Source organism: Oryctolagus cuniculus, chromosome 20 (genome assembly GCF_051225735.1).
Source record: "Oryctolagus cuniculus isolate XC-2025 breed Fujian yellow rabbit chromosome 20, ASM5122573v1, whole genome shotgun sequence".
In the NCBI taxonomy this organism is placed as follows: Eukaryota; Metazoa; Chordata; class Mammalia; order Lagomorpha; family Leporidae; genus Oryctolagus; species Oryctolagus cuniculus.
This window is the reverse complement of record NC_142886.1, coordinates 25533982-25549962: the sequence shown is the minus strand read 5'-3', so window position 1 is coordinate 25549962 and position 15981 is coordinate 25533982. Positions and strand designations below refer to the sequence as shown.

Sequence of the window (15981 nt, the reverse complement as noted above, 5' to 3'; positions counted from 1 at the left end):
GCCAAGACCATGACGGGGCCCTCCACAGCTGTGCCTGCCAGCCACGGCGATGTGAGTCCCAGGACACGCCCCTTCCTGGAGCCCTTTGCCCCCATGCAGGTCCAGGGCTCCCGGACAGCGCGGGAAGCAGAGGATGCTTACCTGGGACCCTGTGCTGGAGGCAGACGCCGCGCTGTCATTAGAGAGAAGGACACAGCTGGCGAGGAGTTCAGAGTCAAGATCACGAAGAGGCTGGGTCGAAGTGGGAAAACGAGTCAGGAAGCTGAAAGCCAAGGAGCCGGGATGGGTTAGGGCAGAGGCTGCAGGCTGAGACTGTGACTAACACAGGTGTGGGCAGCCTGGCGCGCAGCCTGGAGGCCCCTTCAGGGCCCACTGCACCGTCCTAGCCCGAATGGTGCTGCTGCAGCCCAGCCTCACCTGGGATCCGCGTTCGCCGGCTTCCAGGGGAGCATGGGCTGCTGTGTCTGCTCCAGGGCCTCTCGCCCGCACCCCATCTACTGCTCTGGCAAAGGGGAGGCCAGAGCTGCCCCAGACACAGCTCTACCTCCAAGGAACTTGCCGTCTGCTCCGGAGGTGGAGCCCCTGCTCCCTGGAAGAGCTTTAGAGAAAGAGCTGGACTCGATCCCCAGCATGGTTCCATTCCTTAGCCAAGCGGCTGCTAGCAAATGACTTCAACTCCCTGGGCCTCCATTTTTCCACCTTTAAAATGGGAATAAATAAAACCTACCTCAGAGGGCGGTGGTCAGAACTCAGTGAGCTGGGGGGTTTGAAGCACGAGGTGTGCTGCTTGGCGTACAACAGGTGCTCTGTAATAAATGTTCGTACTTTCTCTGAAACAGCCAGGTGTGGGATCGGAGACACGGAGTCAGCCATCCCTTAGCAGCTGGGTCGACACAGAGGAGCTCCAAGACAGTGGCCCGTGACGGTGAGAACTGTTCCTGTGCGGTCGGCAGCGGCTGAGGGTCTTCATGTTCTACCTGTGCCGAGTTCACTGGTGAGGACTTGCCTCTGTAACTCGAACATCTTTATTTCTCTAATAAGAACCAAACTGGAACTAAAAATCGTGCTCAGCTGCTCCCATTCCTTGCCTGATCAACCTCACCCTGCCCAGCAGGGAATCATGGTCACCGTTGCCACCTCCCTGATGGAGGAGGGGGCTCCGAAGGGAAAGGCAGGCAGGGCCGGCGAGCCGTGGAGCCACTTTATGGGGGCATAGAGCCAGCTCCGGAGGGCCGGTGAGCCAGAAGGAAGCTCTAGTTTGCCCCAAGGACATGCTGGAGTCTTCTGGGTTCCCATGCCTCGCCCGCTCTGGCTAGTTCATTCCACTCCCCCAGGAAGCCAGGTTTAGGAGGGTACGGTCCCCCACTGAGTGACAAAGGACTGAGTGAGATGCACTTAAGAGAACCCCAGATATTGTCCCAGGTGCTGAATTTACTCAGAAGAGGAAGAGAGTCTCGGCAGGCCCGCCATGTGTATCCCCCCCACCTCCCACCCCCACCCACAAGTGTAAATGTAGCGGAAACTTCCAGACTTTGTCCTCAGCACCTAAGGCAGAGCTGGGAGCACAGGAGCCCCAAGCAGAATGTGTCAAATGCAGAATTCAGATACACACACAGTATACACACCCCTACTTAGAGACAAACATGCCCGATCACCAGCCGTTCAGTAAAGGCAAGCACACACAATACGCTTAAACGCACACCCACACTCATGCAGAGCACACACCGGTGCCCACATACCTACTTCTGAATCTAAAACAAAGAGAGCCCCAAACACCTGCAACTTTGGACACAGATGTTCTGGGCAACTGTACACTATCCAGTTGTCTACGAACCGTCTCTCGCGTGCACAGCAACCCTGCACCCGGGCTGGTCCCAGGAAGGACTCTGTGTATGCGACAGCCCCTAGCATGTTGGAGCTCGTCGGAACATTCTTAGCTGGCGAGTGGCTGGTCCCTGGCTTTGGGTCTCTGGGACAGGCAAGGAGACATGTCTCTGGCAGCCCCTCGTGGGTGGGCAGGCAGGCGGCGGGCGCAGAGGTCACGGGGGTGAGAGCCGGGCTGCCGCCCTGGCCTCCCTGCTTCTGGCTGGAATGTGAGCTGCTGGGCCACCTCCCAGGCCTGTCTCCTCCCCCACAGCCATCCACCAGCCCCAGGCTCAGCCAGCTTGCTGGGATCTTGCAGCCAGGGAACAAACCGCAGGGATGGGTGAGGTGATGGTAGTGAAGAAGCGAACAGACCAGGCACACGTGCACACAGATGAGCAGTCACGCACCGAAACCTGTCCAGATATGGGCACGCAGAGAAAGACACACATGAGCAGAGACAGAGGCAGCCAGACACAGAAATAAACACTCAGATCTACTTGCACACTGTCCAGGGACACACACAGAATCACACCCAGGTACGCAGCACACAGAGCTGCAGTTTGAGGTAAGCAGTGGGCACACACAGGCTGGGACACATAGCACACGTATCTTCAGCCACGTGGACCTGCACAGACACACACAGACCTCCCCACGCATTGATGCCCGCAGTTCCTCCAAGGCCAGGAGGAGAGGCAGGCTTGGCCACCCTGCTCCCCAGGGGGCAGACTGCTTCCCCAGATGGACCCCCAGCCAGGAGCCCCAGGCGTTTCCGTTGCCCGTGGGTGGTGCACAGCTGCCCAGCAATGCGGTCTAAGTGTCTGGCCCCAAGGCAGTGGGTCAGGTGTCGAGGGTTCTGGAGTTGCGTAGTAGCTCGGGTCTGTCTCTGCAGGTCCTCATACCCACATACCCTTCCCCAGGGTGTGCTCGTCTCTCTGCTGGGCACGTGCAGGCAGGAGCACCCTCTGAGACCCGGGGTCTTCATCCCTCCAGGGGCTAGCCATCCTAGGGGTCCGGTCTGCGGTCCCTGCCAGGCGGCTGAAGTCTCAGCTTGGACGGCTGGCCCCACCCGAGGTGGCGGTCGCATAACAGCCGGCACGCAGCTGGGGAGCCCCGGGTGGGCAGGCACGGGCAGTTCGGCAGGGTGTAGGGGCTACGTAGGCAGCGCCCCTTCCTCGCTCTGCACGGTGGAGCGCGCTGGGGGGCCCGCCGCCGTCCCAACCCCCGCCCCCTCTCCTCTCGGGCAGGGCTCTCAGCTCGGCTCTCGGCAGCTCCCGCGGCTGCGAGAACGGAGCCTCGGTGGGCGGGGCCGGCCTGGAGCCCCGCCCCGATGCACAGCCCAGAAACCCTGTCGCCGACAGCTTCAGAAGGGAGCTGCTGTCTGAGCAGGAAACTGCATCTTCAGACAACTGCCCGGCCGCCAGGAGGACCGGAGGACGCACGCGGCGCCCGACGGACCCTCCCGGGGACCCGCCTGTCCCGCCCCGCCGCGCGCCACCGGGCCACGCCGCGGCAGGTTCCCCAGCGCAGCCGTACCTGTGGGCTCCTGACTCCCCGGGGCGTCCAGAGGATGCTGAGGCCGGCGGCGGCCTCGGAGCAGCGTTGAGGGGCACGGCCTGCCCCCTCCCCGCGCCTCTGCTCCGGTGCAGGGCCCGGGGGACGAGCATGGTTGTTTCCCCCTGGAGCACCCTGGCTCTGGAAGTCTGAGCCGATGCCCACCATGAGGCTGTTCACTTGCTTCCTGCAGCTCCTGACCGGGCTGGCGCTGCCCGCCGTGCCCCCACAGGTAAGAACATCCCTCTTCCCAGCCTGGCCGGCCGGGTCTGCCCATCCCAACACTCCGGGCAGGGGGCTCCAAGGATGCCCGCAGGCTTCCACCTCTGGAGCTAGTCCCAGGTGGGCTGTCCCCAGCGTGGGGCTGGGGGCTGTCTTGGCAGGAGGGAGGGGAGGGAGAAGCTCCCTGTCTGGTTCCTGGAACCCTCACTGCTTTGCTAAAAGCATCTGTCCACTGATCCCAGCCAGGTCCCCGGCCTTGTGGTCAGGGTGGAGTCCCTGTGACCAGCCAGGCGTCCCCAGAACCTCTGACCTGGCCTGGTAGGGCGGAAGCTGGACCAAGAGGCTGGTGGTGGAGAGCCCAGGCCCTGCCCACCAGAGGGGCTCTCTACAGAGTTTGGGTGGAGGTGGGAGTTTGGGAGGTGGGCTGGCAGTGAGACAAGGGGTCCCACTCTGCCCTCCATCCCTAGCTGGGGGGCCAGAAGTCCTGCATGAGGGGCCTGGGGAAGTGAGCAGGACCCTTTTCCCAGGAGCCGGGTGAATCTGGCTGGTAGCCAGCTTGGGCATCGCAGTCCTGACAAAGCCAATGAGCTCCCTTCCCACTGCGCTACCCCGGGAGTCCCCAGCCAGAGCCCAGGGGTGGGCTGGACTGGCCAGTCCAGCCGCCTGCCTGCCTGCCTGCTGCAGGGCTGGCCAGAGGTGTAACGTTACCAGCAGCACCAGCTCCTGGCGCCACCGGCTCTGGCCCCTCAGCTCCCACCAGCTGATCACCGCCTCTGGGCTCTGGCACCCAGCCAAGGCGGGCTGTTCAGGGCCCGGCAGGGCTGGCCTGGGGGGCTGGGTAGAAAGGGAGACCCCACAGGATGGCAAAGGATGTCCTAAAGCTCCAGCCTCCCACCCTTCTCCCAGTGTGGGAAACTGAGGCCAGAGAGGGGCGGGACCCAGCGGAGCCCTGGAGAGAGGCTACTCTGGGAAAGGGCAGAGTACACCGCTCAGGGAGCTCCGAGGGGCCCCTCCCTGCCTCCACCACGTTTGTCCCGGAGCACAGAGCCCCTCGGCAGCCCCCTCTCACATCTGCACCTTTCTGTCCGCAGCAGTGGGCCCTGTCTGCTGGTAACGGCTCCTCAGAGATGGAAGGTAAGCCAGCCAGCTGGGGCTGTGGGCGCACCCGGTCCCCGCTTCTCTCCTCCCGAGAGGCCGGGAAGGGATGGGTGTGAAGGGTGGGTGCACGCTGATGATATGTTTGGGAGGGTCCATGAGCTGCACATCCTGGCTGCCGAGGCTGGCGGGCCTCAGAGACCCACCCACTCTGACCCAGAGGCCTGGAGAGGGGCATTCGTGGGCCAGGGTCACCGAGCACGCCGAGAGCCCGGCTGCGGCCAGGACAGCCCGGCATCATCCAGCTGGCTCGGAGCCTCTTCCCAGCATGATGTAAGGGTGCAGATGCGATCTTGGAGGGCTGCATGGATAGCGAGTGCCAGGGGCAGCCTGGGGGTCCGGGAGCTGGACACGGAGGGCACGCAGTCAAAGAGGGTGTGCGTGGGGGGCGGTGGGGACAGGCCCTCCCCAGCAGCCCAGCCCTGGCACAGTGGCAGGGATCGGACCAGGCTTCTCCAGTGATTACAAACAGAACACAAGTCGCGCCCTCCCCGGCCCCTCCACTCCCCGCCCTGGGTTGCATCAGGAGGGAATCTTCAAAGGGCAATGAGGAGACTCTGCCAAAGAGACATACGTGCAGGAGGCGGGAGGCCTGTGCCAGGCCCCCTGCCTCGCTCCTCCCTCCCTGCCTCTCTGAGACGTGCAGGGCAGCCACACACCACTGCCGAGGCTTCCCACGGAGCCGTGGGAGAGGGGCGTGTAGGGACGTGCACACGCACACGCGTGATAGCCGTCTGCGGGCTGGGAACACCCTCTGCTGGCCTGCCTGCTGCCTGCTGCCTCTCAGCCAGGCAGCCAGCCTCTTGTGGGCTGTGCCATGCCCGGGCACCTGGGACCCTTGGCCTCCGGGCAGATAGGGGAGGTAGCTGCCCTTGGTTTCACTGGTGGTGCTAGGGTTTGTGGAGGGACCCATCCCTCACCTCCACATAGTACCCTCTTTCGTGCTTTTAGTCTAATTCAGGCAATGTCTGCGCCTCAGTTTCTGTATCTGTAAAATGGGAACAGGAGATTACACGACAGCTAAAGTTCTTTCTTTTTCTAAGATTGCAGCATTCTCAAGTCCAAGGAGGAGGCATGGGCGGATGTATCTCCCAGCATCCGGGGTGGGAGGCTGAATGGTGGCCCCAGGAAGTTCAATGGGCTGTGGACCCCAGTTCTCACAATCTGACAATGCCGTCCTCTCGTGAGGGACTGCATGGTCCTGCCTTGTACGGGCATTCTGTGCCTCTGGGAGCAGCACAGGGCTAAGCCCAGGTGCCCAGCGCCTCAGTGGCTGTACAGGGCGTCCCCTGGCAGGCCGGGCACCTGCCAGGCTCTTCCAGCCCTCGCCCCCTCCCCCCCCCCCCAGCAGCCTGGGCAGAGGCTTACTCCCAGGATAACACATTTCCTTTCTTGAATCTCCTCCCTCCTGGGCCGTAGGTAGCCAGGGCCAGAAGGGAGACTCGCCCACAGGGCTGGCCAGGGAGCTGAGAGCCCTTTTGTGGCCCCAGCCTCCAGTCCTAGCTCCCAGCCCCCTCCCAGTGAGGTCTGGGGCCAGCGGAAGTGCTCTGGGAGCAGCTGAGCGAGCGCTTTCCTGAGGGGCTCGGCCCACATCTGGAGCGGTCACTGCGCTCCCCGGGCCGGCCCCTCACACCCAGGCCCTGGCCCACCTCCTGCTCAGCCCTCCCCGCCACGCGCTGCCCGTGCGGCCGGACGTGGCCTGGGACCTGCTGATGCAGGCTCTGCGCTATGAGATGTGGCGGTGAGGAAAGCGAATCTGTCCTTGTGCTGACGCCGGCTGCGGGGTGGGGGCTGGGGCGCCCCTCCCCGATGGCGGGTCCCGAGGCTGGGGCTGGAGCCTTTGGGGTGCCTTGGGGGCTGGCTATTCCCGTGCTGTTATTTATGTTTGCCGAGGCGGACATGAAACGCCCAGCATCACGTAGCGCCCATGAAGATTTTAGACTAAACACACAGCTCCTGGCGCTGGCCACAGGGACGGGCTCTTGACCCTGCCTGGCAAAGGCAGGCTCCCCTGGGCTTCGGGGCCAGCTCTGGGGCAGTGGCCAGTGGCCTGGAGAGGCAGTCAGGGGGGCTTCCAGATCCCCCGGCCTGGCCCGAGTTCTCCCAAAGCAGAGCAGAGCAGGGCGGAGCAGAGCCAGGGCCGCCCAGATAAGCATGGTCGGTGCCTCAGTGGCCGCCCCGCCTGCTCATGGCCACGGGTTTTCCTCCGCCCGCAGCCTTTTTTGAGGGCCTCTGCTGAGACTGGAGTTTATTTTTCTTCTGAGATTACCCTGAGACTCATCCTCACAGACTCCGTGGAAGGGACTTTGGCACATCTGCCTCCGTGGAGGGGCCGTGAAAGGAGGCAAGGGGCTGCCGGGAGGGGCCGTGGCTCCCCAGGAGAGGCTGCAGGGTCTGCAGGGTGACCAGCACCCCTGTCCTCCCCCGCCAGCTCAGGATGACAGAGGTCTGGGGCTGTCCCTCTGCCCACGGTCTCAAGGCTGTGCCAGGCTGGCTTTTGTGCCCTGAGTCCCAGGCGGTCGGAGATACCTTGGCAAACCCTCGGTTCCCAACCTCAGCTGAGGCAACTGACTACTCAGAAAGGCTAAGCGGCCTCCCCAAGGTCACACAGCCAGGACGGGGCCAAGACAAAAGCCAGTCCCTGGGTTCTGGCCACTCCACGTGAGGTTCTGCTGGGGACCTGAAGGAAGTGCAGCTTTGAGAGATTCCAGGCCAGCCCCTCCGAGACTCCATCCACAGCAGCCGACCAGTGGGGCAGGGGGGCCTAAGCACCGGGAATTGCTCAGCCTGTGTTTACCGACGCCCCTCCTCCGCAGCCTCCATGTGGCTGCAAAGCAAAGAAGAGCCCCCCACCCACCCACCCCCGGCCCAGTGCTGTTGCAGTGAGACCAGCTCCAGGGGCCAAGCTGCGCTCCAAGGAGCTGCATGGTTCCTAGTGGAATAGATGGAGAGGGCTTCGGCGAGGCGGTGGCGCGGCCTGGAGCAGCGGGGGCAGGCACTCTCTAGGTGGAAGCAACAGTGGAATGACCTCGGCCTGTCTGGACCACGAGGCACAAAAGCCCAGTGCATGGTGCTGCCCTGGCCCAGTGCAGGGACTGGGGGAACTCCGTGAGGGGGCTGGCGATGCCCAGCAGAGCTGCTGGCACCAAATGGGCTTGGAAGGAGGGAGCCATGGAAGGTTCTTGAGCAGAGTAGTAAGGGGAAGGCCAGCCCTCCTCAGGACTCCTCGGCTGCCTGTCTTCTGCAAGTGCCCCAAAAGACAGAAACAGCACCAGGTTGAGCCTGAGAAAGGCATGGAGGGCCCAGGCAGCTGCCAGGGCACTCTCCAAGGAACCAAGGCAGATGTGGGTGCCTGAGCCGAGAACAGAGCAGAGAGCTTGGGACCCTGAGACACCTGCTCCTCTGGGATCTGTGCCCCACAGAAGAGCAAAGGGCCTAGCAGGCATCTCAGAAGGATTCCCTTGTTGGGGGCTCAGATGGAGCTGGGGGCTTCCTGGGGCGAGGTGGAGTGTAGGGGCTGGACGCACAAGGCCAGGCAGGGCCGGGGAGTGACCAGCTTCTTGCATCCTCATAGTGGTGCCCTTCCAAGAAGTGTGGGGCCGCAGCTACTGCCGGGCGCTGGAGAGGCTGGTGGACGTCGTGTCCGAGTACCCCAGCGAGATGGAGCACGTGTTCAGCCCGTCCTGCGTCTCCCTGCAGCGCTGTACCGGCTGCTGTGGCGATGAGAACCTGCACTGTGTGCCGGTGGACACCGTCAATGTCACCATGCAGGTAGGGCGGCTCTTGGCACGGAACCTGCGGGGCTGCAGCCCCACCCCGCTCCTGAGCTCCAGCACTGGCTCTCAGCCCCCCAGCCCCACCCTCCCCAGCTTCCCTGGCTCTCCCTGAGCCCTCTCCCAAGATTCAGGGTGTCTGGTGGCGGCCGGGAAAGAAATCGGCTCCTACTGAAGTCGTCCTCGTCTACGCCGGGAGCGTTGGGTGCTTTCTGGAGCAAGCTCACTTGCTGAGCTTCGCTTGGGCCGCATGCGCACACAGTGGCTTACCGAGGTCTTCCGGACTAGGGCCAGGCACGGCTCTACACGGGCCGCGAGAGTCGCCTCCTTCCGGCCTTCCAGGCAGGCGCTGTGCCCCTTTCACAGATGAGCAGCTTGAGTTTCAGAGATGTGCAGACCTTGCTCTGCAGGTGGAAGAGCTGGGATGTGAGCGCAGGTCTCTCCGGCTCCAGAGCACGGGTCCTGTGCCTGCACCACTGCTGCACGGGTGGCCCGGCTCGGGAGGGAGAGGGGCCTCCCCGGGTCCACGCGCAGGTGGGAGAGCCATCTGCCCCCACTTGAAGCTGGAGGGGGACCTGCAGTGGTTGATGGGAAACAGGGTGATAAGAACCCTGTCCTCCAAAGGACTGCAGGCAGCAACCCGGGGGCCACGCCTCCTCCAGGCATCCGTGTTTTCCTTCCCACAGCTCCTGAAGATCCGCGCTGGGGACCGGCCCTCCTACGTGGAGATGACGTTCTCTCAGCACGTGCGCTGCGAGTGCAGGTAAGTCCTGGAGCGGGCAGCAGGGACAGTCCCCTGGAACACAGAGGCGAGTCCCAGGCAGCCAGCAGCCAGACGAGGGGTGGGGTGGGGTGGGGCGGGGGCTGCTCCCAGTGGCAGGAGGGGGAAGAGGAAGCCTAGGGCCCTCCCAGACTTGCAGGGGAACGGTCATCTTCCTCTTCCAAGACAGGCCCCGGGAGAGGAGGAGGCAAAGACGCTGCAAAGCTAGGCTTGGTCCCCGCTGGCCTGCGTGCCCCTGGGAGGGAGCAAGCTGTGGAGTAGCAGGACAAGTAGCAGGGCAGAAGGGGGCACAGGGTGTCTTCAACGTGGCAGCAGCTCCGCCCCCTACCCTTCCCCACCCAGTCTTGTGGCCGTGTCTGGGGCACCTGCAGTTCAGTGCAGGGAGCAGCAGGCCTGGTGCAGCCGGCCAAGTGCTAGGAGGAGGACTCGGGCTGAGATGCTGCTCCTTGGGCCAGTGGGCCTTGGACTTGAGCTTCAGAGCCCAGCTTGGGGTGCAAGAACCACTTAGCGTGCACCTGCTCTGTGCCTAGCCCCACACCAGACCCTTGGATGTTTCATCTGTTCATACATCTGTACTGAGCACCTGCTGTGTGCCAGGCACTATCCTAGATGCTTAGGTTACAGGGGTGAGCAAGACAGACAAGTCCCTGCTCTCCTAACAACCCTAGGAGGTGGGTGCAGTTGCTGGTCCCCAGTTAACAGATGAAGAAACCCAGGCTGGGCACAGCTGTGGGATTTGCCATGGCGAGTAGGGACTGCAACTCAGGCCTGTCTGCCTCCTAAACTCCTGTTTGTGCTACTTCTCACGGCCATTACCACGTTGTCCTGCGGCCCCAGTCCTGCCCTGGGCTTGGTCCTTCATAGTGTCCAGGGCTCCAGGCCTTCTTCACCACACCACCAGTGATGCCAGCACCGGTCTCCTCCCTCCCAGCTGGAGCCTTGCTCACTTTCACCTTCCACCTCTCCTGTGCCCTCACAGACAGTCTTCCGGGGCAGGCAGGCAGACACGGAGACCGAGCCCAAGAGTCTCTGATTTGCCCACTCTGGAGCAATACCACCTGGCAGTTCCAGAGGGCTCTGGGAGGAGCCAGCCTGGGGCCGCATTCCCTGGCACGGAGGCCGCTGTCACCACGCCACCCCCCGCACTGTTCCCAGGGAAGACTGTGGCCATGTCCCCACTCAGCAGGCTGAGCAACAGGGACACCTTTCTTCTCACTCTGGGACAACAGCCCCAGGACCTGCCTGGTGACTGTGGTGCCTGTCCTCACCCAGGCCCTCGCTGCTGCCTGGGTGGGGCGGGGGCTGTGCCCTGACAGGCAGCCACCCTGGCACTGGGCCTCGGCATCCCTGGCCACCCTCGGGGGCCGTGGGGAAGCTGCCAGGCAGAGAGGAAAGGAAACAGAGAGAGCGACACAACAGAGCACAGACTTGCAAGAGCCGGGGTTTGGTGCCAGCAAGCTGGGGAGTGCAGAAAGGGGGTGTGCGGAGCCCCCAGAGGAAATTCATACCTGTCCTGTGGGGTCGCCAGACCCCGGAGTCCCTGGCCAGGCGCACAGGCTGCCCCAGTCTCTCCCTTGCCGGCTCCATGCTACCCCCTAGTGGTCTCCATGTCAACCGCAGGGCCTGCACTCAGGCTGTCTTGAGCCCAGGAGTTGGGGGGTAGGGAGGAGCCCCCACTTCTCGCCTCCCTGATTCCCACCCCCTCTCCACTCCGCCCCTCTCTCTGTTTCCCCAGGCCGCTGCGGGACAAGATGAAGCCAGAATGGTAAGTGGCCTGGCTGGGGCTTGGGGCTAATCTCAGGCCCGCCAGCCCCTCTCCCCGCATGGGGGGCCCCGCCCCCACCCCCGTCCTGATGCTTTTGGCTTATTGCAGGAGGAGACTCAAGGGCAGGGGGAAGAGGAAGAGAGAGAAGCAGAAACCCACAGACTGTCACCTGTGAGTGCGCTGGGAGCCCAGGGATGGCAAGGAGGCTGGGCCCCAGGGGTCAGCGGTCAGGGAGGGGGAGAGGCAAGGCTCAGGGACTCACGGGGGCCCCGAGCAGGTGGCTGCACCTGCTCTGAGGGTCTCAGAGACGTCAGGGGACCTTGGCTCTGGCCCTGGCTGAGCCCTAAGTCTCAATGTGACCATGAACGAGCCATTTCCCCTTTCCGAGCCTAGTTCTCCCGTGACGAGTGAGAGGCAGGGGCCACGGAGCGCTCCGTCTGCCTGCAAGCATGTCCCACACACTTAATGTCCCACGCGCTGGAGCCCAGCCACCCCGAGACGCTGTCTAGGGCTGCTTCTGGGAGCCCCCGTGGGCTCCAGGCTGGTGTTTCTGCCTCAGCGCCCCCTTGATCCCCCTCACCTCTCCATGTCACCTGCGCATCTTGGCCTCACAGCTGGGGGCAGCAGGCTGGAGCGCCCCCCAGGGTGGCTGGGAGAGAAGGCTTAGAGAAAGGAACACCCAAGCAGGCAAGAGCAAATAGTACGAACAAAAGATTTCATTTCGCATGCCCAGTAAATCAGTCACACCGGGTTCTCCTCCAGGGCCCAAGCGTCCTGCTCTAAGACCATTTAATGCTATGGGAGTGGGGCTGACCCCAGGCCTGAGCCCCGGGCCTGCTCCTCCATCCGCATCAGCAGAGTTTCATTCCATGCCCTGAAGACAGGGATTCTGGGAAGCCTGGGCCCCTAAGGCTTATGGCCCAGGAATGGAGCTGACAGTGAAGCGAGTCAGAGCGGCAGCCCCAGGAGGAAGTGCCCCGTCCCAGGGATGCGGCCTTCAGATGGCCTGAAAGAATTTCAAGAGCCCGGGTGCTCCCTCCCGCCTTTTCAAGTTGACGCTGCACTTTTCACCAACATTTATATGCAGTTGCAAAGCACATCACTTCTGGCACATTCTAAATATTAATTTTTTGAAAGATTTGATTATTTATTTAAAAGGCAGAGTTTCAGAGAGGCAGAGAGAGAGACAGTGAAAGAGAGAGAGAGGTCTTCCATCTGCTGGTTCACTTCCCAGATGGCTGTAATGGCTGGAGTTGAGCCAATCCGAAGCCAGGAGCCAGGAGCTTCCTCCGGTCTCCCACACGGGTGCAAGGACTTGGGGCATCCTCTACTGCTTTCCCAGGCCACAGCAGAGAGCTGGATCAGAAGTGGAGCAGCCGGGCCCCAAGCCAATGCCCATGTGGGATGCCAGCACTGCAGATGGCGGCTTTACCCACCACGCCACAGCGCCGGCCCCTAAATATTAACGTTTTAAGGGGCAGCTATTCTGTAACGCTGTGGGTAGAGCCTATGGAATATGCCATCCTAATAGTCACCCTCATCCATTTTTTTTTTAGAAAATGGATAGCAAAAATAATAAAATAGGGCAACACCCTCTTTAATAGTGATAAATTTACATCTCTTCTTGGGCCCTTGAGCACTTATTCCCATTTCAGTTTCATTGCAGAATTTCGGCCTCATGGGCCATTATGTTTAATGTTCAGAAGTCTTTTCTTTATCCCCTTGTCCAACTTGTCTGCCACCGAAATGGTGTATGCGTTTGAATTATTTTCAGTCTCCTGGGAGCATAAAATGAAATTAAATTGGCTCCTGGAGTGGATTATCGAAGTCATCGTCCTCAGTCCTACTTGATCAAAACGAGACAAAGGCGTCCCACTGTGACGAGCGTGCAGCGGGGAAGCCCAGCCGTCCCTGGGGTGCGTCTCTAGGACACCGGTGGCCACCTCTTTCCAGTTAGTTAATGAAGTCGTTGGCCAAGGCCAGCGCCTGCCAGGCTGAGTCCCGTAGATTCCATTCCTCTTCATTACTGCTTCTAGATGAAAAAGGTGGGAATCCAAGCTCCCCTGAGCAAGCGAGGGGGGCAGGATGTCACTTAGCCATCTTTTTTCTCGACTCCCTCCGAGTGATTTTGCCACATCTGAGCTGATGGCCTCAGAAAGAGGACTGCGGCGCTGCGTTGGCTGAGCGTTTAGTTCGGTTCTCGGCTTTTGCCGGAAGGCATTTTCAGCCTGGCTCGCTTCCCCTGTCGTCTCTGCTTTCTCAACAGCTACGTCAAGATTTCAAGTTGCCCTTGTCGCGTGTCCCCAGAGGACTCTTAGCTGGTCCCAAAGCCGCTGGCGAGGGTTTGGAAAGGGCAGTAGCAGCCGGGAGAGTGGACCTCAGCCCCTTCCCAAGCAAACAGCTTCAAAGCTGCTGAAAATTGGTGTAAAAACCCTGTCTTCTGGCTGGCACTGCGGCTCAATAGGCTAATCCTCCACCTGCAGCGCCAGCATCCCATATGGGCGCCAGGTTCTAGTCCCGGTTGCCCCTCTTCCAGGCCAGCTCTCTGCTGTGGCCTGGGAGTGCAGTGGAGGATGGCCCAAGTGCTTGGGCCCTGCACCCCATGGGAGAACAAGGGAAGCACCTGGCTCCTGGCTTCGGATCAGCGCGGTGCGCCGGCCGCAGTGCGTCAGCCACAGTGGCCACTGGAGGGTGAACCAATGGAAAAGGAAGACCTTTCTCTGTCTCTCTCTCTCACTGTCCATTCTGCCTGTAAAAAAAAAAAAATACCCATCTTCCATCCTCACGTGTGTCTGAAGGTCCACACTGGCCCACTGGAGGCTGATACCTGTAGGGTGACCACCACTTACCTGGCTGTGCTGTCCCTGGGCCTGGCTTTCCTCAGCCTGGCCATTGTCTAGGGCTTAGCGCAGGGCTGGACACCCCGCTAAGTGCTGGGTGCTCCTGTGGGCCTCGGGGCAAGCAGGGGTCCAGGAACGCCGCGTCCCCGCCTCCGCGCTCCCCGTCCAAGCTGCTCCTGGGGGCCGGGCGCCTGCGCACAGTGCTGATCACCCGCCCCTGTCTGTGTCTGCTCTCTGGCAGGTGCGGTGATGCTGCTCCCCGGAGGTAACCAGCCCCTCGGAGGAGAGACCCCACACCCGGCTCGTGTATTTATTTCCGTCACAGTCTCAGTCACCTCCCCGCTGGTCCCTGCCCCTATTTATTCGCCAACTGTAGCCCTGCTGAACGACTCACTCCTGCCAGGACAGGGGCAGGGAGGGACAGGACCCTCAGGAACTCAGTGCCTTAAACAGAACGTGAGAGAAAGAAAGAAGCCGGCCGCACGCCCGTGGGAGCGTCGCCTGGGGAAGAAGCAAGACGCGTGGCCTTGTGGGGGCGAGCCCCGACCCGGAGGCCCCGGGGGTCTCCAGGGCGCTGGAGAGGGAAACAGAGGGGTGCTGCCCCTTGTTCCTGGGCCTCAGGCTCCGCACAGCTTTGGGGGCTCTGGGGGGAGGGAGGCAAGGGGGAGAGATCCGGCCATGCCCTCATCCCGGACATGTCCTCCTCGTCCCTGGCTGCAGCTCAGACTCTTCAGCTCTGGTGGGTGGAGCCTGCCTGGGGGCTTTTGCCCAGGAGAGCCCCCTGTGGTTGTCCTCACATTTTATCACCCGCTTGTTGCAGACAGAGCTCTTCCCAGCTGAGGCCTCCCACCCTGCAGGGACACAGGCAGAGTGGGCCCCAGGCTGGACAGGGAGCAGCCGGGCAGTGCGGATGAGGTCACCAGGGGGAGGGACCCGTGTGTCCTAGCCCCGTGGCCGTGGCAAAGGGAACAGCTCCCCCCATGGTCCATGCGCCCCACCAAGCCTCCCCTGCGGGCCCTCAGACTGCCAAGGCAGATTCTCTTGAATAAAGTACTCTAGTCTGGAAGCAGCTTGTCTGGCGTGTGTCTGCCCCCACAGAAGACAGGAGCGGGACAGATGAAGCAGGACACGGGTGAAGGGACACATCACCTGTTCAGAGCCTCAGTTTCCTCGTCTTAAAAGCCTACTCAGAGGAGCTGGCGCTGTGGCGTAGCAGGTAAGCCACTGCCTGCAGTGCCAGATCCCATGTGGGCGCCTGTTTGAGACCTGGCTGCTCAACTTCCGATCCAGCTCTCTGCTATGGCCCGGGAAAGCAGTAGAAGATGGCCCAAGTGCTTGGGTCCCTCACCCATGTGGGAGACCTGGAAGAAGCTCCTGGCTCCTGGTTCCTGGCTCCTGGCTCCTGGCTTCGGATTGGCGCAGCTCCAGCCGTTGTGGCCAACTGGGAAGTGAACCAGTGGATAGAAGACCTCTCTGCCTCTCCTTCTCTCTCTGTGTAACTCTAACTTTGAAATAAATCTTAAAAAAGAAAAAAGTAAAAAGGCCTACTCAGGGGCAGATGTGGTGGCACAGCTGGTTAAACTGCTTCTTGCAACTCTGGTGTCTCATAACAGAGTGACAGCTCGAGCTCCGACAGCTCCACTTGCACTCCAGCTCCCGGCCAATGCACCTGGGAGGCAGGGGAGGATGGTGGCCCAAGTGCTTGGACCCTTGCCACCCACATGGGCGCTCCTGATTTTGGCCTGTCCTGGACTTGGCAGGTGCAACCATTGGGGGAGTGAAACAGTAGATGGAAGATCTTTCTCTCCGTCTGTCCCTCTCTCTCTATCACTCTGCCTTTCAAATAAATAAATGTTTTTTAAAAAGAAAAACTTGCTCAGGGGGCTCAGGGGACGGCTGTTTGCCACAGCAAGTTAACTCACTGCGTGGGCACCCACATCCCATATCAGACAGCCTGATTCAAGTCCCAGCTGCTCTACTTCCAACCCAGCTTCCTGCTAATGTGCACCCTAGGAAGCAGCAGGTGAT

General features: G+C 61.6%; 1 protein-coding gene across 2 annotated transcripts; it reads left to right on the top strand.

The window, feature by feature from the left end:
- Positions 1-3228: 3228 nt before the first annotated feature.
- On the top strand, positions 3229-15019 carry PGF (placental growth factor). Of its 2 annotated transcripts, XM_002719644.6 has the most exons (7): positions 3229-3649; positions 4731-4773; positions 8369-8565; positions 9254-9330; positions 11084-11113; positions 11222-11284; positions 14195-15019. In XM_002719644.6, exons 1-7 carry the CDS (start codon positions 3575-3577, stop codon positions 14220-14222), a joined length of 513 nt encoding a protein of 170 aa, XP_002719690.3. In that variant the 5' UTR covers positions 3229-3574; the 3' UTR covers positions 14223-15019. The 2 variants fall into 2 exon arrangements, with proteins under 2 accessions (XP_002719690.3, XP_008270263.3); XM_008272041.5 differs by lacking the exon at positions 11222-11284.
- The last annotated feature ends 962 nt before the right edge of the window (positions 15020-15981 follow it).

Excerpts from the sequence above, each read along its gene's own strand:
- PGF (XM_002719644.6), top strand. The coding sequence starts at position 3,575 with ATGCCCACCATGAGGCTGTTCACTTGCTTCCTGCAGCTCCTGACCGGG. Across the intron at positions 3,650-4,730 it reads TGCCCGCCGTGCCCCCACAG|CAGTGGGCCCTGTCTGCTGG; the intron begins GTAAGAACATCC and ends TTCTGTCCGCAG. Across the intron at positions 11,114-11,221 it reads GACAAGATGAAGCCAGAATG|GAGGAGACTCAAGGGCAGGG; the intron begins GTAAGTGGCCTG and ends GGCTTATTGCAG.